At 44.4% G+C, this 22015-nt stretch overlaps 1 protein-coding gene across 2 annotated transcripts in view; it reads left to right on the top strand.

The window, feature by feature from the left end:
• LOC133140852 (guanine nucleotide exchange factor VAV2-like) overlaps positions 1 to 22015 on the top strand; it is an 82916-nt gene that overhangs the window by 57717 nt on the left and 3184 nt on the right. For both annotated transcript variants that reach the window (XM_061261109.1, XM_061261110.1), the window contains exons 3-25: positions 249 to 307; positions 3720 to 3788; positions 5989 to 6088; positions 8077 to 8175; positions 8537 to 8605; positions 8744 to 8844; positions 9354 to 9453; positions 9755 to 9850; positions 11151 to 11219; positions 11671 to 11757; positions 12977 to 13071; positions 13439 to 13571; positions 13835 to 13849; positions 14009 to 14118; positions 15001 to 15102; positions 16398 to 16486; positions 16622 to 16635; positions 16801 to 16822; positions 17446 to 17573; positions 18572 to 18643; positions 19091 to 19143; positions 19979 to 20095; positions 21216 to 21303. In XM_061261109.1, coding sequence (XP_061117093.1) covers positions 249 to 307; positions 3720 to 3788; positions 5989 to 6088; positions 8077 to 8175; positions 8537 to 8605; positions 8744 to 8844; positions 9354 to 9453; positions 9755 to 9850; positions 11151 to 11219; positions 11671 to 11757; positions 12977 to 13071; positions 13439 to 13571; positions 13835 to 13849; positions 14009 to 14118; positions 15001 to 15102; positions 16398 to 16486; positions 16622 to 16635; positions 16801 to 16822; positions 17446 to 17573; positions 18572 to 18643; positions 19091 to 19143; positions 19979 to 20095; positions 21216 to 21303 — 1887 coding nt within the window. The remainder of the gene's footprint in view (positions 1 to 248; positions 308 to 3719; positions 3789 to 5988; positions 6089 to 8076; positions 8176 to 8536; positions 8606 to 8743; positions 8845 to 9353; positions 9454 to 9754; positions 9851 to 11150; positions 11220 to 11670; positions 11758 to 12976; positions 13072 to 13438; positions 13572 to 13834; positions 13850 to 14008; positions 14119 to 15000; positions 15103 to 16397; positions 16487 to 16621; positions 16636 to 16800; positions 16823 to 17445; positions 17574 to 18571; positions 18644 to 19090; positions 19144 to 19978; positions 20096 to 21215; positions 21304 to 22015) is intronic.

The following is a 22015-nucleotide window of genomic DNA, read 5'->3' as shown; positions in this document are numbered from 1 at the left end:
AAACTAAACATGATTGCTTCAAATTAATGAATTACTGATACACTGTTATAGCTCCAGCCCTTTTTGGGGGATTGAGGAAGTCTAGTTGTGTAGTGAACTGCATTCTGTACTAACCTGTATTGTGTGTGTTTATACACCCAGTGTGTTTTAAAGTAGTCAACCAGTGTGTTTATGGCATATAGCTGATGTTCAACCAATGTGCTTATTATGGTAGTTGTTTGACCAGTCTGTTTTTCCTTTTATTGCAGATCATCTCTTCCTTGTCCAGAATCTCTCATCATAACATTGCCCAGATCAAAGGCATCAGGTAAGCACAGATGATGTCCAGGGGTGGGCAGGGTGCTTCTCCTGCTGGATTTCTCAATGTTGAATGAAGAGTGAACCCGATTGGGCAAGTCCACTTTACAGTAGTAGCAGGGTTTCCAATCACTTGTTTTTCTCCAATTTTTTTTTCCTGGCTCCTTTTCCTACTCCTAGCTCTACCCTAGGATGGGGCGGGGTGGGGCAGGGTGGGAAAGGGGCCATTCTTACTAGGGGACCATCTTCTATCATGAGACCAAGCAGGCCAAAACTCTAGATGTAGCTCATCATTAATTCATAACTAAAATAAATCCAGTTAATAAGCTGAAGTTCGATTCAAAGTGTTAGTAACTTGTTTTTCCTCACTGCGATGGGCTATTTCCACTCCAAACCAGATGTTGTGCTCCCCCCCCTGACCAGTTTTCCTTTGTAAAAGAGGTTATAAATCTCAGAGGGATTTTTTATTTTAAAATAAAAATAAAATGTTCAGCTCTCCACTTGCTGAGTACGCATTCCTCTGAGCAGTTCCTTGTGAAGGATGGAGGCTGAGCTTTTAAAATGAGAATGGCTCCGTGCTTTTTTTTAATCCGCCTGGATGCAAACTGAACCCTTTATAAAATCAACATTTCAAGTGATTTCCTCAATGTGCAGATCTGACAAGTTGTAGACATTTTGTTTGAGATAGTGTTTCTTTAAGTTAAAATAATCAGTTGTTTGTAAATAGTATTTATTGAATTTGTTTACTCTTCATGTTTGTTTCAGTTTCATTTTGTGCTATTTGGTAGATATTGCGGGACATGAATGCTAGCTAGCCCGTGCATTAGTGCATTAATGTCGCACTGATTTGAATTTTTAATTGGCCTGCTTGCTGAATTGATATCTCTGTTTCGTGTCCCATTTTAGCCAGAAGGTTTCAGGAGGCATTGGCCCACTAGTTTTCTGTAAATTTAAACACCTTACTGTCGATTCACAATGAAGATCTATAGACAGAGCACAGCGGAGAGCTGGACCCTAAGCAGTTAGTATTGTACACTTTTTCAATATCATTAAGCTCATTCATATTTTTTGCATGATTAACCCCCTTCTTCTGCAGCAGATTTAATGAGAGGAGGACAGCTGGTAATTAGCAAGGACAGCCTGAAACAACAAACAGTTATCTCAAATCCAAAGAGAGGTGTACCAACAGCCATTATTAGGCAGTCACTGAAAGGGTATTACCTCACACCTCTTAATACCCCTGGGGGGCGGCATGGCTCAGGCAGTAAGAGCAGTCGTCTGGCAGTCGGAGGGTTGCCGGTTCGATCCCCCGCCCGGGCTGTGTGGAAGCGTCCCTGAGCAAGACACCTAACCCCCATTTGCTCCTGACGAGCTGGTCGGCGCCTTGCATGGCAGCCAGTCGCCGTCGGTGTGTGAGTGTGTGTATGAATGGGTGAATGAGAAGCATCAATTGTACAGCGCTTTGGATAAAGGCGCTATATAAATTCCAACCATTTACCATTTACCATAACCCTCCACCCTCTCCAACCTTCCTCTCTCTTACAAAGTGAGGAATTGCCCTTGTAATGACCAATTACAGCAGAGACCCAACAGTTCAGGCTCTATTGCCCTGGTAATTACCATGGGAATTATGCACCCCAGAGTACATGCTGTATTTACCCAAGGAATTACAGGCCCCCACAGTACACATTTTATTTATCTAAGTAGATGTAGTACATGGCTGTAATTACAAGGAAAGTATATGCCCTACAGTACAGGTTGTACTTACCAGGGGAATTATAGATCCTACAGCACATGGCTGTACTTACCAAGGGAACTATAGATCCTACAGTACATGGCTGTACTTACCAAGGGAATTAATGATCCCAAAGCAACAATTCCAAAACCAGGTGGAACAAAAATAGTCAAATTCAAACTGCACAGAGAATCGCACTCCTGGAATGACTAAGTTAATTTATTAAAATGTTAACAAAAGGTTCCGTGCATCACTAAATAACTTCCTTCGCCCCATCGGTATGGTACTGCGGACTCTGACTTCTCATCCACAACGTGCTTTCCCCTGATGACCGTAGATTACTGCTGAAAAGAATGCAAGCTGAACGCCCGCTGTGTGCATTGATTTTACCGGACCTCACTTTCACCTCAATTGGCCAGAAAGTGCAGACAGTGTTCCACAACTTGAGACAGCTGTGCAGACCGACAGTATATGCCTACTTTTTATATCTATTTCTTTTGCAATTTCAATATTTAATAAAAGCCGATCTTGCTTCTGAAATTTAATTTCTGGGGGAAGGTGTAGCTTTCAATTTTGCAGAATATATATTTTTTATATATAGTGAGCTGAAATAGGCTTCGACAGTATTCTCAAAATATACACAGAGGGTGTAATTTGGAACTATTTTGAGAGGTGTTACAATTGAGATTGGTCACATACCGCAGCAATGTTATCGCAGTGCCAACACTAGAGATGAGGTCCGTAATGGAGATCAGCTCAATAGGAGGTGTACATTCATTAAAAAACCCACAAAAAAAACCCCGCATTCCCTTTCATTTAATTATAGCAGGAAATGTGCAAGGATTTGATTAAAGCTTAATTCATCAGGGGGTCGTTTGCTTTAATGAAAGAGAAACACTTTCGCCAGAGCCGGAGCTTAATAAAAGCTAAACGCTACTTTGTGTGAAGAAAAGGCACGGGCTCTCGGGTGGAAAGGACGGATCCCGTATCCCGGGAACTCTGTCTGCGTAACTCTTGACGCGATGCCAAGGCGAGTTGTCATGGTGACACGGGTCAGGAGGGCGAGTCCCTGGCCTCTGGCGGGTCTCCGGGGTCGTGTCCGCGTCAGGGTGCTGACACGCCTGTAACAAACGTCGCTCTCGTTCGCCCTCGGCCCGTGACGCCACGGTGCACCTGACATTGTGCAGATGTCTCACTGTCATTACAGCAGTGTGAGGGCTTCAGGTGACGGCCTGAATGCACCGTCTCAGCCAGTCCTGTCATGTGAACGGCGGCCATTACAGTGCCAGTCCAACATTAACAGGAGGTCAGGCGTCCTCAGAGACAGCCGGGTTCAAGTGGAACCTGTGTCTGCAGCCAATCAGTGGGAGAAATTCACCTGGCTCCTGGCATTCAGGAGAACAAATGTTCACTGCAAAAGAATGTTAAAGTCACCACCATTATGCCAAACATTTAAATACTTCGTACTTGATCCAACTGGAGTACAGGACCAAAACAACAATGTACAGTTAAATGCATAAGTATTGGGACAGCGGCACAATTTTGAGTTGTTTTGTGACTCTTGCTGAGGTTTTGCTCTTTTACATCTTTACTGTGTGTGTTTGATTTTCTCATTTTGTTTGGAACATGAGAAAGTGCTTTGAGAATTGGTGTAAAGATGTAAGATCCATTACTGTGTGTATCTCAGGCCCTTCCCCTCGGAGGACACAGTGGTGGCTGAGGATGATGTCTACCGGAGCCTGGAGGAACTCGCTGAGTGAGTGACACCCCGCTCCAGTTTCAGTGCACCGAGCCTGACACCCCCTGCAACTCACCGATAGGCCAGCCTGTATTCACAAAGAAAATCAGGAAAGCAGTATGGAGCAGTGGTCAGATCAGCAGTGTGGAGCAGTGGCCAGATCAGAAGTATGGAGCAGTGGTCAGATCAGAAGTATGGAGCAGTGGCCAGTGCAGCAATATCGATCAGTGGTCATACTGTACCAGCCGTTTGGAGCTGTGGTCAGAGGAGCATTGCAGAGCAATGCTCAGAGTAGCATTATGGAACAATAGGGCTTTGAAATGTCTAATCAGTGAAGGATGAAATGCTTCCAGTTTTCCGCTGAATGAATGCTATCTCCATCACTACATCAGCACCACTCTCTGTTTGCATAATTCAGACTGCAAGCCACTGTCAGAGTAAATGCCTCAGGCTCTTCCCCGTGCTTTACCGGTTGTTGCAGGTTGATTCGATGAGTTCTGCATGTTCAGGGTAATGCCACTGTCAGAAAGCTGCCTGAGCGTGTAATGAGCCATCAGACACAGCGGGAAGGGCACAGTGTTTACTGCGCTCATCCAACTGCTAATCCTTCCACAAACACTTTACAATGCCGCGCAGCGCTGCGTGTGGCCTCTGTAATGTCTCTTCACACACACACACACACACACACACACATACTGTACACATACACCCCTGCTCAAATAAAAATGAATTGCCCTGCCCTTTTCTGATTTAATAAGGTTTGTAATTGAACAATTCACATTGCACAGACTCTTTTATTAGAGGGTAATTTTATACATTTTGGTTTCATCATGTAGTTGACCATGTGTGAATTGTTTCATTACAAACACCGAAAAAAAAAAAACAAAAGGGAAAAGTGATACCAAACTTTTGAGCAGGTGTGTACACACATAGTACCTACAGACACATGCACAAGCATGCACACTCACACATTCACATATATGCACAGATACACACACACACGTGTATACACACAGATACACACACAAATGCACACGCACAAATGTGCACACACACACACACACACACACGCATATTTGCACAGACATACACACGAACGTGCACGCACACACATGCACACCTGGCACCTCTGTGCAGATGTTCTGATTAATGCGCATGACAGGGCATGACTACTGATCTCATCAGAACGATGCTCTTTACGGCAAGCACACTCATGACTGCAGCCAAACATACAGGGCGGGCAAGAAGACCCTGGTTTGGTCTGCTGCCGTGCCCAGCCAGTCAGATTAGAATTCAAAATGGACCCTGCCAGTCAGCTCCGCCCCATCGGGTGACACATGTTTGGCCATAATGTCGCCAGGGAGAGAAGGAGGGACTGAATTGGCTGTGTTTTCCGCATCTCATTACTAACTGCCACTTGTCAATTGGACGCCCACAGTCTCATTGAAGCTACATATGAATTGTCCTCCTCTGACTCCTGTCTGTACAAGCACACCTTGTGCATTGGAGTGTGAAACAAAGCGTGGACCCTGGTCCTCAGTGTGAAATTGCATGGACCTGATGCCTGCGTCACCACGCCACTCTGACAGACCACAGCTATAACTTTAACTTGCCTGAACTCAAGCTCATATTCACTTCATGCAAATGTCTTCAACAATGTCCTTTAGAATAGCAATGAAATAAAACTGAAATAAAACTGGAGTGGGGTGGTAGCGATCATGGAAAGGTGGGAAGAGGACCAGTATTTACAATGGACATTATTTGGTTACACAAGTTCTGCCATTGGGAACAGGGTAAACAATGTAACAGACAGAAACAAACAGCATCCCGGCTAGCAAGGCCTATAGCCTGCCAAGGCATACACACAGCATCAGCATCAGGCAGACTGTAGTACAGTACAGTTCGATCCCCTGTGTAGCCAGAAAAACATCCACTCAGCCGTTGGGCCCTTGAGCAAGGTCCTTAACCCTGCATTTGTCCAGGGGGGGGATTGTCTCCTGCTTAGTCTAAAATCAACTGTAAGTCAGCCAAATTACATGTAATGTAATGTAATGCATAATGCAGTTCAGTAGAGCTGAGGTGTCATGGAGAACGTTGTTAGGAAGAAGAAAGGAGAGACGCAAGAAGGGAAGAATATGTGGGGGTGCATTGCAGCCAGTTTTCTTTCTGGTTCAAGCACACTTTTCCCAACATTCAGCGTCGTTTATCTGTCCTCCAGAGAGCACGATGTCGGGGAGGATGACATCTACGACTGCGTGCAGTGTGAGGAAGAGGGCATCTACGAGGACATCATCAGCATCGAGGTCCGACAACCCATGGTGAGAGTCCCTCACATTTCATTGCTGCAGTCGGACTCGCACTGTGCTGAAGGCACGTGTGTTTGTGTGCGTGTGTGTGATGTTGACCTTAAAATACAGGAAGCATGTCTTTCTTTTGCTGTCTAAATTATTTGTATTCAAGCTTTGAAATATATTGGCAACGCTATGAGGTCTGAGTGTCTGAAATAAAGACGTGTTGTGTGGAAACATACATGTACCTAGTCTCCTGATGTGTGCCAACTTTCTTAATGCTGCAGATCAGGTACATGCAGGTAAGCGGAACCTTCAGTTTGTGGACATACTCACCTACACCTACTCCCTCATTCAAACCTACTCACTCACAGCTGTTCTCTGTCTGAGACCTGCTCACTCACCACCGTTCTTTCTTTGAGACCTGCTCATCTAATTTTATCTCCATGCCTTGTACTCCGCTACTTGTATGCTACTTATGGAGGATTTTAATCAATGTATCTGAAAAAAATGAGTGAACGAACAAAAGTTTTGAGAGTTTTAAAATACAATGACCTCTCAGGGATTTACAAGCATGAGCTGGGTATCAATGATAGACTGCAAGAGGAAAACGTGGATTGACTTAACGACACTCTCATTCACCTGTAGAAGTCATCTTACATTCCTTTCATGAAGAAAATCTGGAGAGTGTTTCTGTTTCTTTGACACCCTTCATTCTCATATTTGTTGAAATATAGGAAAAATGCGCATAGAAATAAACAGAAATAAATCAATACATAAATACATTAATATTGAAAAAATTCACAAAAAATGTAGTGTAGTAGGCTACATTTATGCATTTTCCCCACAAATTTACTTCACATGTATTAGTGTTTATTTCTATATATATATATAACTGAACAAATATCACTGTTTTTGAAGGTGTCTTCTGTGCTGTGCTTGACACATTGCTAGCGCATTCCCTTATAGCCTTGGCTAATAGCCTTGATTGAAAGCAGAACTGGCACTTTAATGGTGTCACACACAGCTCTCTTGAACAACTCTTGAAAGAAACTAGTGCAGAAGTTGCCATATTTGTTCTTTATGCTTTTCTAAAGCAACATTCATAAGTAAATATTTCTATTCTTCGTTCTCCAGCCACTAGCCTTGGAATTTTACTCCGTTCTCTGCGGAGGTGCTGTAACTGTGTTGTTGTCCTTGCTTTCATTCCACACAGTTCCGCCTTTTGTCCTCTCAGAACCTCTTTCCTCCACAGCACTGATTGATTTTCAGTTCTTAGTTTAACTACATTGGATTTTTTTTTTATTGCCTGCATATTGATTCTGCCTTCGTGAACATTTATTTCCTGGTTCAGTAGCATTCCGTAGTCATTTTAATTGGAGACTGTGATGATTGTTGCTGTAATTTGCTTGATGTAAGCGGCACCCCATCTGCTGCTCTCAGCCAATGGGAATAAGCGTTGTGTGCTGTGTTATTATCATCGAATGGCTGCTGTTGGTGCATAATCCCTGCAGTGTCTATTCAAGATAGGAACATGCCGGTCGATGCAACATCATAACAAGCTGCAAAACTAGTTTTAAATCACATTAAGATATCATATTTAACCAGTTTAAGGTGATTGCATCGTAAAATCACGGTTCAACAGCAAGCAGATAAGGAATCAGACTTCTTGTTTTGGGTCAGCATACTGACATGCTGCAAATGTTGCCGTTGAGTGTTGAGGGATTTAGCACCACACACTTCCCTATGAACATTTGACGTGGTGAACAGTGATGATTTCTGGCTGATGCGGATGCAGTCAGGCTATACAATCTGAGTTTCAGGATATGAGGGTAAACCTAGGCTGTGTATGTCAAATTTTCTCTCAACCTAGACTTTCACCCCCTCTAGATGTCTAGATTCTGGATTTATGACATTGGGTCTTTGGTTCCTATGTATATTAGCAGTTTACATGCATGCTACACCAATTAAAGCCCTGCTCATTTTGCTCGTTGAAATGTGTTGAACCCATGGAGCAGAAGATGGGCATGACCGAGGATGATAAGAGGAACTGCTGCATGCTGGAGATCCAGGAGACAGAGGCCAGGTACTACAAGACCCTGGAGGAAATTGAGAAGGTGGGTCTGATGCCTTGAACTGCTGGTTTTCCACCCTCCTTTTACCAAGTCTGACTGATAATACCAATATGACATGACACATTAAGGATCATAAGAAGAATTGCTGTGTGTTGCGAGATTTGCCTTAAGTCCAAGGTGGGATGTGAACCTCTCAAGACTTCTTAGATAAACGTGTTAGCAGTCAGCTAAAGGCTAAAATTGCCCCGAGCCAAGCCAGCAACGTTGTTTTAAATTGGAAGGTCATGTCATCAGGGGGCTATATCACCGTTACCTACTGTGAGACTTTGCAGCACTTCTCCATGCTTTCACTAGCTAACTAGCCCACTACGTGTGCCACGTGAGAACATTTCTGTTTCCACAGAGTTACATGACTCCACTGAAGCAGGTCCTGAGTCCACAGGATATGGAAGCCATTTTTGTTAATCTCGAGGTAGCGATCTTTTATAATTGTGTGTTTTGGAACATAGTAAATCTGTCTTTCTTGAGTTAGCTGATTTTGTCTCACTCTGTTTTCTTGATAATGTGTTGTATGAAGCCGTGTGTTTGCGGTCTGGTTTTTGTCCTGCAGGAGGTGATCAAGGTGCACTTGGCTTTGCTGAAGGCCATTGATGTGAACATGATGTGTGGGGGCAATGGCCTGGGCAGGATCTTCCTGGACTTCAAGGAGCAGTCAGTGCCTGCCAGTACCCTCACGCAAGCATACAGTGCTCAGTGACTTTTTCCCAGTCGTAGCACAGAGACCAACAAATAGAGTAACCCTTGTCTCCATGGGACAGTGGCATCTTCCAATGAGGTCTCTACAGTACACAGTTAATGTCGACGTTCACATCTTTCAATTATAATGTAATTGATGTTCTTTCAAGTATAAATCAAATATAATCCCTTCATTGTCAAGAATATGAAGAGTAGGGTTCGGCCCTTTGGTAATTAATTCAGCTTGAAATGTTAAGCAGAAGATCATGGGATTTGTCATCGATGACGCCAATGTTCTAAATTATATAAGAGCCGTTACTGCAACAAGTGCCCTATGAACAGTGATAGCCAAAAATGGTAATTGGGAATAAACTTGTATGCGAAATATGTGAGCGTGATTCTGTCAATCTCACTGTCTGTTAGTGCTTCACCTGTACCCCACACTGTTTGTCTGTTTGTCCTTGTCTGTGTCTGTGTGTCTCCAGCCTGCTCATCTACGGTCAGTACTGCAGTCACATGGAAGGGGCCCAGAAGACCCTGTACACTCTCATCAGCTCACGGGAAGACATCAGGATGAAGGTGGAGGTGAAGTACAGCCCCCTTAATTTCTCCATTTCGCTTACTCACCCTGTCCCTTGGGAGGATTGCCAAATCACAGCAAATAACCCCATTTTTGGGGTGATTATACAGCCCAGAGGCCCATCCCAGGGGTTGATAGATTAAGGTGAGTCATCTGATCAGTGTAGTAATCACATACCGCAGTGTGGCAGCATGCAGGCTCCCAGTGTAAGGCTAGAAATCTGTTGTCTTTTAAAATGTGCAATACCACACTTTAGTGTGAAGTAAGAAAAATAAAGTGTCTGTGTGTGTGTCTGTGTGTGTGCAGGAATGCACAATGAAGGTGCAGGAGGGGAAGTTTAAACTGCAGGACCTGCTGGTTGTGCCCATGCAGAGGGTTCTGAAGTACCATCTCCTGTTGAAGGTAAAAGACTCATCCCTTCCTGTGTGCCAGCTTAGAGACACGCCCCTTCATGTGTGCCAGCTCAAACAGACACGGCCCTTCCTGTGTGCCAGCTCAAACAGACACGCCCCTTCCTGTGTGCCAGCTCAGACAGACACGCCCCTTCCTGTGTGCCAGCTCAGGCACCATAGTTATCTAAAGTAAATGGGGGTGAATTTGGGGGTGACATTGGCTCAGGAGGTAAGAGCAGTCGTCTGGCAGTAGGAGGGTTGCCGATTCGATCCTGCCCTGGGTGTGTCGAAGTGTCCCTGAGCAAGACACCTAACCCCCAATTGCTCCTGACGAGCTGGTTGGTGCCTTGCATGGCCTTGGTGTGTGAGTGTATGTGTGTGTGTGTGTATAAATGGGTGAATGAGAGGGATCAGTTGTACAGTGCTTTGGATCAAGGCGCCATACAAATGCAGACATTTACCATTTACCATTTACATGTCCCATGTGCCATAGCCATTATGTGTAAATAATAAAGAGGGGGAGGAATTTGTTAATGGGGGGTTGGAGGTGTCCAGAGAGGCAGCAGAGACGGTGTGTTTCCCTCTCCTGTGTGGTGGGCCCAGGGATGCTCGCTGTAGCCCGGGGCATTGTGCATAGCCCGCAGGCTCGCCCTCATTGGCGTGTTTTGAGTTCGGACCCCGCTGTGAACTCAGCGCCTCGTGGTCCAATGAGCAATAACTCAATTCCCGCCCACGAGAAGAAGTGCACACCACAGATGTACTCTGCAGCTGCTCATAAACATGACACCATAGACGTGCTGAATTTACGGGGAAATGATGACCGCATGCTGTGGCTACTGGGACAGGAGAGGCGTGGATGTAAAATAGTGTGCAAATATTTTACGATTCAAATTCAGCCTTTTATAATTAATATCACAGTGAACAGAGCCCCAACTGACCTCTAAATGGTGCAACGTTAAACGTGACACATTTTTGTCAAATTTTAAGGTAAGATTACTTTTTATCTTACATCTTTGTAAAAATTAACAAAGAATAATCCAAAATGGTTCTGAAACTTTTGCACCGGGCCCTTTTCCTTTTAACAATTTATAAACAGTAAAAAATGAAAATGAAAAGCAATCTTGCTTTAAAATTTGCAGAAAGGTCTCATGTTTAATTCTGTACCATTTACAGTTCAGGCTTGCTTACAGATACAGATGAATTGTAACAGACATTTAAACCAGGGGTGCCGCCACAATATGCAGTGTTATCGTGAGACTGGGAGTGAGTGAGTTCGACACTGTGAGTGTTGTTTTGTGTCCGTGCCCCAGGAGCTGCTGAGTCACTCTGCTGACAGGCCGGAGCAGCAGCAGCTGAAGGAGGCCTTGGAGGCCATGCAGGTAATTAGGCTCTCCAGCTGTCCATGAGATCAGGGCGGGGCCAAGCGGCGGTGAGCATTTTACAGTTGTAGTTCAAAAGCCAGAAGTTTCCGTGCTGTCCTCACCTGAAGGTTTGTTTTACGTGACGAAAGACTTTAATGATACAAATTAGAGAGCGGCTTTTAGCATTTGAATGGCATATTTTCTAATGCAATGTTGGAGTGTGGTACCATGTAGCCACTGGTACACTGTATGTATATTCCCTGAGATACATTTGCTCTGTCTCAAATTTCCGAATGGTACAAAGCTCTTCTTTAGTCTAAGTCTTCAACCATGCGTACGCAGTAGATCGATTTTTTAGATATTGACGCTTGTATAGGACTATTTAAAAATAGGTGGCAATTGCCCTCTGGGGGGGGGGGGGCAGAGTAGAAAGCGTTAATCTTTGTATTCCTCTTGTTTTCTTTGAAAGGACTTGGCCATGTATATAAACGAGGTGAAAAGGGACAATGAAATCTTGAAGAAAATCAACGAATTTCAGAACTCAATTGAAAACTTGGTGAGTGCGGAGCCGACTGGTCCCTCGGGACGGCCGGCTTGCCCCACTTCATTAACACCGTTTACTGCTTCCAGGTTGTTCTTTTCCACTCACCGGCTGTTTAAAAAAGATCTGTGTGTCCACCAGCCCTGTCCGATCCCATTCTCTCTGGGGAGACTTCAACATTTTTACTCTTTCTCTCACTCCCTCCACTCCCCTGCTGTTTCGCTCATTTGCAGTTTTCCGGGCCTAATGAATAATTTACACCAGCAGAGCAGTGAAGTGCCCAGGGAGAGGACGAGATTTAAATTGGTGTGAATTGAAAATGGGAGCTGTGTTTGTCGGTTTCCCTCCGTGAGAGCAATTAGCCTCAGCAGTGTAGGCTTAAATCTGTTTATTTACAGCCGGGCTGTGTGCTGAAAGACCGTGTGCAGGTACTGAATGTGCGCTGAGCCCTGTGTGGTATCACTAACGGGATTCTCACGCGGTGCCTTAAAGTGACAGCCCGTTTGTCGTCTGGCACGTGTCAGAGCCCCTCTGAGAGGGAAGGCTATAACAAAAACACACGACAAAACACAGATACCGACAAAAAGCAGAACAAAACAGACAAAAACCGACACGAACTGACACAAGGCAGTACACACTGTAATGTAATTGTAATATTGCTAGGATGCTTGAGATGTTGAAATGGCTGGGCACGGGGACAGGAATACGTGATAGCATTTGACCTTTGTGCTGAACAGTTTGTGCTGAAACAGCACCGACAGGTCTGATTCAGAATGAGCTCATAACTTGTAGCATCACTATTATTCCAGGCAGGCAGTGCTCCTGCCAAAATGCAAGAAACCACAATCAAACCAAATGTCCCACTACTGGTACCAGAGCATAAGTGTCAGTATAAAGAAAGCAGCACCTAAACTGTACCCTGATGTAGTGACAGAAGGTATATAAGCCGGTATTAGTCATCATTTGGAGAGCATGGATGTAGCAAGAAGAAAATTGAGAAAAACATCAAAGAAAACAGCACTGACAGTCTCAGGAGACCTGGGCAAAATATGTAATTTGGAATAAAATACTTTTCTGTGCTCGATTGATCTTGCCTGGTGCAATTGAGCCAAACAGACGCCCAGAAGGTGGCGTTTGGGAGCATTTCATAGCTTCCAATACACCAGACAAGCTCAGTGAACCATAAAGCACAGTGATTGAATCGTCAGTGCCCGTATTCTGACCGCACTCTCAGACTCTGCAGAACGTGAAGCTGGAGGAGTATGGAAGACCCAAGATGGACGGTGAGCTGAAGATCTGCTCGATCCTCAACCGCACCAAGCAGGACAGGTGAGCCAGGGAATCTGACCCTGGTTGTATTTTAATTTGTATTTCCCCTGGCCAGCAGCGAACCAGTGGTGATAGTCTGTTTAGTGTCCCGAGTCCTGACACAATGTCCTAGGATACCGTAGTTCAGTATCCTCCTTCGCCCTGTCCTTTGTCAGGACGTGTCGCTTGTAGTGTCAGCCAGTTCTTCAAAGAAGAGTATGCGCTCTGTTTCAGGCTGATTTTCATTGAAATGTAGTACAAGTACGCGGTTTCAAACACCTAGTCTACGTCTTCACACCCTGTGAAATTGCAAGCCTCACAGAAATGTGTACCTCATCGATGCGCTGATCTGGATTTGATGAAGCTCACTGTTCTGGTATGCTTTCAGGTACATATTCCTATTTGATATGGCAGTGATCGTCTGCAAGCGGAAAGGCTACAACTATGAGCTGAAGGAGATTATTGAGCTCCAGGCCTATAAGATGACAGATGACCCCATGAGCAACAGAGACATGAAGAAGGTGAATCTGCTTCTCCTCAAACATACACAAGGCACACAGAAAATACACTTAAAGCTCTTCATTAGGGATGAGCATGGTTAATTGATTATCCGGTTAATTCAGATTCAGTTTATCCAAAACATTGAAAATACGCATTCCTACTCTTCACAGACACACACACACACATATACAGCGTATATTGCCCTGCTCAAATAATACTGTCTGTTGCTTTCTCTGTTAATACCTGTGTTTGATGGAATCTCCCTTCCCTGTGTTTTTTACAGTCTAGTGGAAAAATGGTAAGCTGACTCAATCTTTTACTAAACTTGCTATAGAAGACTGATGTGTGCATGTTTGTGTGCAATAAATCCTTTTGTTTTGGCACTCTATTGCCAGGATAAGTCGGTCTCTCTCTCATTCGCTCTCTCTTTCTCTCTTCTCTCCCTCCCTCCTTCCAGTGGTCCTATAGTTTTTACCTGATCCAGCTGCAGGGGAAGCAGGGGTTCCAGTTCTTCTCCAAGACGGAGGAGATGAAGAGGAAGTGGATGGAACAGTTTGAAATGGCCATGTGAGCCTATTAAATCACTGCGTCTCTATTTCACTGCACCTCAGCTCACTGTACTGCTCCTGGGGTGAATAAAAACAACATTAAACTCCGAGGGTGCCTGTCTGTTTAGTCCCTTGGAGGGGAGCGATATTGAGAGAAACAGGTTATTGCTGGAAGTGGCATTGGAGGGCCACTCAGGGACAAACCAGTAAAATCTGATTATGTGTCACAGTGATGGGGACCCTGCTGTAGGAGATCCTGTCCTCTACATGAGACATTCAACTCTGGCCTGAGACACTCTGCTCATTAAATAGCCCAGGTTACTCTGCAAAATATTTGAGATTCCGTGTATCTTGGCCAAATTGCCAACCTGTCAATCTACATCATATGGACACTCAGTCATCCCCCTTACAGATTAATAATAAGGACTACAATAACTTCATCTATGCAACATCCTTCAAGAACAGAACACAAAGTGCTTTGTAGTAACTGATGATGATGATTATAATAATAATAGTAATAATAATAACAACAACAACAACAACAATAATAAAGGATGTTATTGATGTTATCAAGACACCCCAAGTTAATGTGTTCAACAATGCTAAACATTTCTAAAAGCAATCACATAAAAGTGAGTCTTTAACCGGGACCTGAAGGAGGAGAAAGATTATGCAGTTCTTACACTTAACAGAAGACCTTTCCAGAATCTTCAAGCTTTGATCAAAAAGACCAAGTCCCCTTTGGTTTTCAACCTAGATTCTGGACCAGCCAATAACAAAGATTGGCAGCAAAATCCTGGTGTTCCTTTACTTGTTTTGTCTCCCAAAATGATCAGTACGGAAGAGGATTGTGCTTTGTTGTTATGTAAAACAAGTATCTGTGTGTCTGCATGTCCCTCAGGTCAAATGTAAAGCCCAATAGAGCCACTGCCAACCAGCACAGCTTCCAGATGCACACGTTCGAGAAGAACACAAGCTGCAGGGCCTGCAGGATGCTGCTGAGGTGAGAACAAACCACCGCTGACTACAGCTGACCCATTTCTGCAGCAGTGTTAACCTCAGCCAAACTGCTCTTTCCCACCGGCCCATTGACACAGAACCACTGACAAACTACGCCTGGCTAGTTTACAAATGGTAAAAGGTTGGCATTTATGTAGCGCCTTTAGCCAAAGATTGATGCATCTCATTCACCCATTCATATACGCACTCACACACCAACAGTATTTGGCTGCCATGCAAGGCACCAACCAGCTCGTCAGGAGCATTTAGGGGTTAGTTGTCTTGTCAGGTACACTTCGCCACACCCAGGGTGGGATCGAACTGGCAACCCTCCGACTGCCAGACGACTGCTCTTACCACCTCAGCCAGTGTCACCCTGTAGAAGTGATAGAACTCTACAGAACCGGCAGCAGCCCTCCAACTGCAGTCCAGGCGCATCAAGCTGAACTGCTTACTCGGCTGACCCCAGAGCAGATCATCGATGAATACCTCACTTCTCATAAGCGTCCCTCACTTCCCACAACCCCCCGAATGCTAATTATAAAACCACAAGGCCACGCCTTGCAATGTTGAATCAATATGGGGCTTCATTAAGAGGCCATTGTTAAGTCAACATTTACTTCTGCAAATTACTACCTCGATCTGTGTGCTTACACGCTATGTTTTGAAGAGCATCTGTGCCCTATGAAACTATACACTCACACATGGACATGCATGCACACACTCGCACACACGCACACACACACACTACATACTCCTGTCACTGCATTTCCATGATCCTTGTCTCCTTGTCTCCTACCCCTTATAAACTTCTTGTGAAAAAGACAGCAAGTTTTGGGATACCGCCACTTGATCACTTCACAAAACACATAAAGCAAGTCGTCTTTGACCAATCGAGGGAGAGATACTTCAATAACCAGCTTCAGAATAATGGCAACTTTAGTCATTAGTTTTAGTTTTTAGTTTGTTTTGTTTAATTGATGTTTTTGATTGTTTATATTTTATCTGCATGGCAGTAAGAATAAATGAGTGTTGGTGGGGGAATATGTATGAATACATTTGAGAATGGAGAGTGGGGATGAGATTGGAGTTTAAGATAAAATATAGGGGTGATGAAATGACAAATGTGGCTGAAGTGTATTTTGTATTACGACTAATATGTATTGATTTCATTGATTGTCGGCAGCGATATTGGAAGTCTGTGTTGTATCAGAATAACACGTACATCAAGGCACGTTATCTGCATTTGTATCAATGCGATAAAATGAAAACACCACAGCTGCCCTCCTGTTTCCTCAGAGGCATCTTCTATCAGGGGTACTACTGCCCCAAGTGTGGGACCAGCGCCCACAAGGAGTGCCTGGAGGTCGTGTCCATCTGCAAAATAAGTACGTCTTTCCCTCTGATGACAATACAGACAAGGACGCATTCAACATGAAAACTTCATTTTACTGATCCCTGCTCCCTTTCTTTCTCTCTCTCTCTCTCTCTCTCTCTCTCTCTCTTCTACTTTCTATCCTTAGGTCCCCATGATTCCGTGAGTTCTCCTCTTGTTTTCGTCTGGATGAATATTAAAATCACGGTGCATTCAGTGTCACACACTGTAATGAGCTCTGGGTGTTTTCCATCCCCGAGCAGAACTTTGTTGTGTTGTCATTCTGCTGTTTTACATTTTTGATGACTTTTTTGTTTTCCCAAACAGGAGTGCGGACCAAAAACATCGGGTAAGACTGTCCCTATCTTACCCTAAAGTGGCTTGCTTTTGTTATGAATATTTAAATATTTTGGCACCGGTCTGAATCGCATCAGCAGAATTCTCAGTTGCCTAGCAGAGGTCAAGTTTCAGGTCAGAGTCAATTCTCTGCTGCCACACAGTGGAAAAGTGGCAGGACTGCAAGTTAGTGTGCGTCCGGTGGATTGAAATATTGAGGCTAAAATGTCACTAGAGACTCCTTTAGGGAAAGGGAAAATCTAGAACAAAAGGGAAGATTGAGAGCAGTGTATTCACCATCTGAGGTATGCAAGTTTTTGTTCAATGGAAGGGGCAGGTTTTCAGCTTGCATAAAAAATATTTTCAGTTAATGAGCGTGTCAGTTCTCCATAAAACAGTTCAGCCTGATTCGTGCTTCACCCACAGCCTCCATATGGAAGGGGTTGTATGGTGGGTCCAAAGATTCCGGTTCTGGTGGAGGGTCGTATGGAGCAAAAATAACTAAGAATGAAAGCACCCTGTGTAGTCTCTGGCCAGTCCCGTACAGCCCCTCCGTACAGAGGCTGCCGGACCAAGCATGAATTAGGCTTCTGAGATTAAGCGAGGTGCTATGTAACGGCATCCGTTTGCTAAAAGGTCCAAAGATGGTGGCGCTCCAGAACTATCACGGCAGCCCCGCCCCTCCAGCGACGCCAGCGCTCACCTTCCACACCGGTGACATCATCGAGCTGCTGAAGGGGGACCCTGACACCATGTGGTGGGAGGTGAGTTTTTACTGAGGCCTAAAATGCATGACATGCATACATCCTGACGTACAGTATACACACAATTCCACTCGTACACACACTCATATATAAACACATGCACACTCACCGGACATACACTGTGTATGTACCATCTGTCTGAGCCAATGACAGTATTTGTCCATTTGCATGAATTTCACTTTGTAAATGGTTGGCATTTATATAGCGCCTTTATCCAATGTGTGCTGTACAATTGATGCTTCTCATTCACCCATTCATACACACACTCACACACCAACGGCGATTGGCTGCCATGCAAGGCACCAACCAGCTCGTCAGGAGCATTTGGGGGTTAGGTTTCTTGCTCAGGGTCACTTCGACACACCCAGGGTGGGATCGAACTGGCAACCCTCTGACTGCCAGACGACTGCTCTTACCATCTGAGCCAACGACAGTATGAATTTCACTTTGTGTTTCCTATTACTTGGTGGCCATGATTCTGTTAGATACATTGTTGTAATGGAAGCAGGTACAGAAGTCCAAGAACTCAAGGTCCTTATGTTCTGTCCATCAAGACTAGTAAAGTGTCCTTGTGCCGAATGGAGGGTTGTTTGAACACTTTCGTGTACGGTTGTCATGGAAACAAAATCAAAGCAGGCAACCCACCTCTCCTGCAGAAGATCTGGGAGTCTCCCAGAACTTGTCACCTGCTCCCTGGTATCCGTGAGTGAGTGGAATCTCCCACAAAATCAACAATCTGCACCAGGGACAGAAGTGATGTGAAGAAATTTACATTATCCTGTCACAAATTGACGAACAGTCACATATTAAGGAACCAAAAAGTACAGGGGAATCGCACAGTTCCAGGGGAACCCCCTAAAACACCCCACTTCAGTCAGGCAGTGTGCAGGGGAACCCCACCCCGGTCGGTTGGTGGGTCAGTCAGTCTCCCGGATATACTTTTTCTAATTGTCGGACGTTTGCTAATGCATGTTTCCTGTTTCCTTCCTGTCTCTCAGGGGAAGCTGTTCCAGTGCCAGAAGACTGGCTTCTTCCCCAGCTCCTGCGTCAAGCCCTGTTTGGACCCAAAGGCACGCCTACCTACTGCAACATAGTGTCTGATTGGTCAAGGGGAAAAAAAGACAAATAGATCGACATCTCATAGCCACAAACGCACAATCCCACAGGAATGTTTACTGTCGCACTCTGCACGGGTGGATTCAATCCATTCAGTGTTTATGCACAAGTACAGGAATATGATTTTTTTATTCATTCAGCACATTTCAGAAAGCTGCACATATTATCACAAGACTTGTGATGGTACATAAAAAACTGTAAAAATGTACCCTATTCTTACCACTCAAAGTCAAGGAAATGCACGTCGTTGTTAGTTTGAGTTTTTCCTCTTGGATGCAGTGTACAGTAGTCATGGCAGGGTATAGGGTTCAGGATGTTTGTCTCTTTAGTTTTCATAGTGATTGTAATGCTGATTTTGTTATTCTGCTCATTGCTGATGCTCATTTTTATCTTGTCTCCAGCCCTCACCCAGTCGTCAGTCATCCAGGGAGATGGACTACCATGCATATCTATGGTACAGCTCTGTCTCATTCTGTATAGGTCATTCAAGTGGTTTAATTAGCTGATAGAATAGAGGAATGTGCCTAAATATGTCTAACTAGCTTTCCTTTTGTAATATCAGGAAGGAGGAAGAAGGGCTTATGTAGTCTAAATCCTTTTTATGCTCAAGTAATTAGCTACACTTTGTGGAAAACATGAATGATTCCTAATAACTTCATGAATAGTTGATTATCAATGAACAAAAAAAAGTGGAACAAATGAACAAGGCATTTGTATCCATTCTACGTGAGGAGCATTGCACTGTTCTGCTGCTGCAGCTGGAGCTGCCTCTGAACGTCTCTTGTCCTTCAAGACAGCGAACAATGGGGGCCACGGTGGCGCAACAGGCTAAGATGCAGCGGACTTGCGGTTGCAGTTCGCTGTAGTTGCACACCGAGGACCGGGGTTCGATTCCCGGTCCTGCCAAAAATGAGATGGCTTGAAGAAGGCGTGTTGTTCTCCCTCAGGCCACCAAGGGACGGGTGTGGACGGTGTATGTAACTCTAACTCTAATTGGAGTAGAAGGGGTACAATTGGCTACCAAATTGGGAGAAAAAGGGAAGAAAAAAAATAAATAATAATAATAAAAAAGACGGCGAACAATCACAGAAAGCTAAGTTTGCAGCAAACAGTTACTGCTGACCTGATTTTAAATGAACTTTCCATTTAGTTCAACACCAACACCTTTTTAATACAAATGGATGTGACTTAGGTCTAACAATACCAGCTAGCTGATTCGTTGCTTACCTGTGATTAATTTTTTGATGGTAAAATGGTGTGGTCTGTTTTGTTTTTCCGATTTGGTTAAGGTTTGGGGGGAACATGGACCGGCAGCAGGCTGATAACCTGCTCAAGTCCCACTGCAGCGGGACGTACCTGATCCGGGAGAGGACCGCAGAGGCGGAGAGATTCGCCATCAGCATCAAGTGAGAGTGCCCGCCGAGGACACAGCCTGTGTGTGGGGTTAGCATCTGGGGTGTGAGCTTAGGGTTGGGATCAGAGGTGGAAAATCCAGGTTCAGAAAGTAAAAGTTCACCGCAGTGTTTGATTTGCTAATGAGCATAATTCTTCAGCCAGGAGGTGGAACTCATTTGTGGAATCACCTGGCTGAGTTCATGGGTGGAAGAAATACACAGCAGTACTTTTACTTTCAGACCCCTGGACCTTCTGCCTCTGGTCGGGCTGATGATGGGGAGAGTGGGTTTAGATGAGGGTTAAGGATAGGAATTCAGGGTTTCTGGTTCTGACAGTAACATGGGGATTTAGGTCAGATATAAATTGAGTGGGGTTGGGTTTCGGCATTTATTACTATAAAAGTAATCGACTTATAATATGAAATCGGTGTTAACAAAGGTAGCACTTGTGATTTATTTAGTACAATACCTGGGTGATTTACGGTACCAAGATAAGTGCAAAAATCAGTCAAGGTGCAGTAACGCCCTTGAGAAGTGGAAGGTGGGAAAGTAAAATCCAAAGAAAGGCAGCAACTGCAAGAGGTGCCGTGTTGGCCAGGAGAACTATGACCCGCTGCCACTTGCTCAGGCAAAATACTTACACAGATACTGTAAAAGATTTATATAGTGCTTTTCTCACACTCAAATAGCTTTACAGTGATTACATTACATTACACTAATGGCATTTGGCTGATGCTCTTATCCAGAGCGATGTACAGTTGATAACTAACTAAGCAGGAGACAGTCCTCCCCTGGAGCAATCCAGGGTTAAGGGCCTTGCGGATCTTATTGTGGCTACACCGGGGATCGAACCACCCACCTTGCAGGTCCCAGTCATCTACCTTAACCACTACACTACAGGCCGCCCCTATGAGGGGGAACTTGCCTCAATCACCACGACGACATATAGTGTCCCCCCCAATCAGCATTAGCAGTTCCCATCTCCTATCCCTTATTAATATACCCACTCGTACCCTTTGTCCTGTGGGCCTAGTGTGCATTGTGTAGGGCGCGGTATAGTGTCCCTGCCTTACACACACACCCTGCAGATGAGCAGGGCTCCTCCAGTCACACATCGGTCTGTCTCCTGCAGGTTTAATGACGAGGTGAAGCACATCAAAGTGGTAGAGAAGGACAACTGGATCCACATCACCGAGGCCAAGAAGTTTGAGAGCCTTTTGGTGAGAATTCACGCGCCGATTTATTCTTAGAAAAAAGAACAGAGAAGCTGGTAGCTTATATCCATGGATATAAACCAAAAAACATTTTATATCACCTCCACGTCCCCATGTCAAAAAAGAAACGTAGCATACTGCATCTCGTATTAGTCTCGACAGTTGTACCAGCCCCTGGCTGTGCATAACTGGCTGAGTACAATCATTAAATGTGTTTATGGGTGGTACTGTACATTTTGTTATGGTAGATAGTTGTTTGGCTGGAGTATTTGTGTACATTGGTGCTGCCTTGCCTCTGGCACCTATGAGCTATGTTAGGGCTTGCTGTGCAAGGCCTTATTTTTGCCTACTGTGAACCTCAACATATCCTCCATTATGAGCATGTAAATAGTCACTTATATTTGCTCATATTATATTCACGGCAGTAAAATCACGGCAGTTATTTCTAACTCAATGCACTGTTTTTTTTTTTAAACTTTTATGAGATTCTATGCTGATATTTTGCTGACCCTTAAAAATCCAGTTCAAGGATAAATTTACTTTTAAGATTAGCAAAAGGGAGAAAAAAAATACAGATGATGAATGCTTTGCAGTTTGTCACAGCTTGCAGTGTTCCAGTGCTCAGGAGCTTAGCTGAGGTTGCACCAGTTGCTGTTTCATGGTTGCGGTTTCACAGTAGCTGTTTCACGATTTCACAGTAGCTGTTTCACGGTTGCGG

Source organism: Conger conger, chromosome 11 (genome assembly GCF_963514075.1).
Source record: "Conger conger chromosome 11, fConCon1.1, whole genome shotgun sequence".
Classification (NCBI taxonomy): Eukaryota; Metazoa; Chordata; class Actinopteri; order Anguilliformes; family Congridae; genus Conger; species Conger conger.
This window is presented reverse-complemented; position numbering and strand designations above follow the sequence as displayed.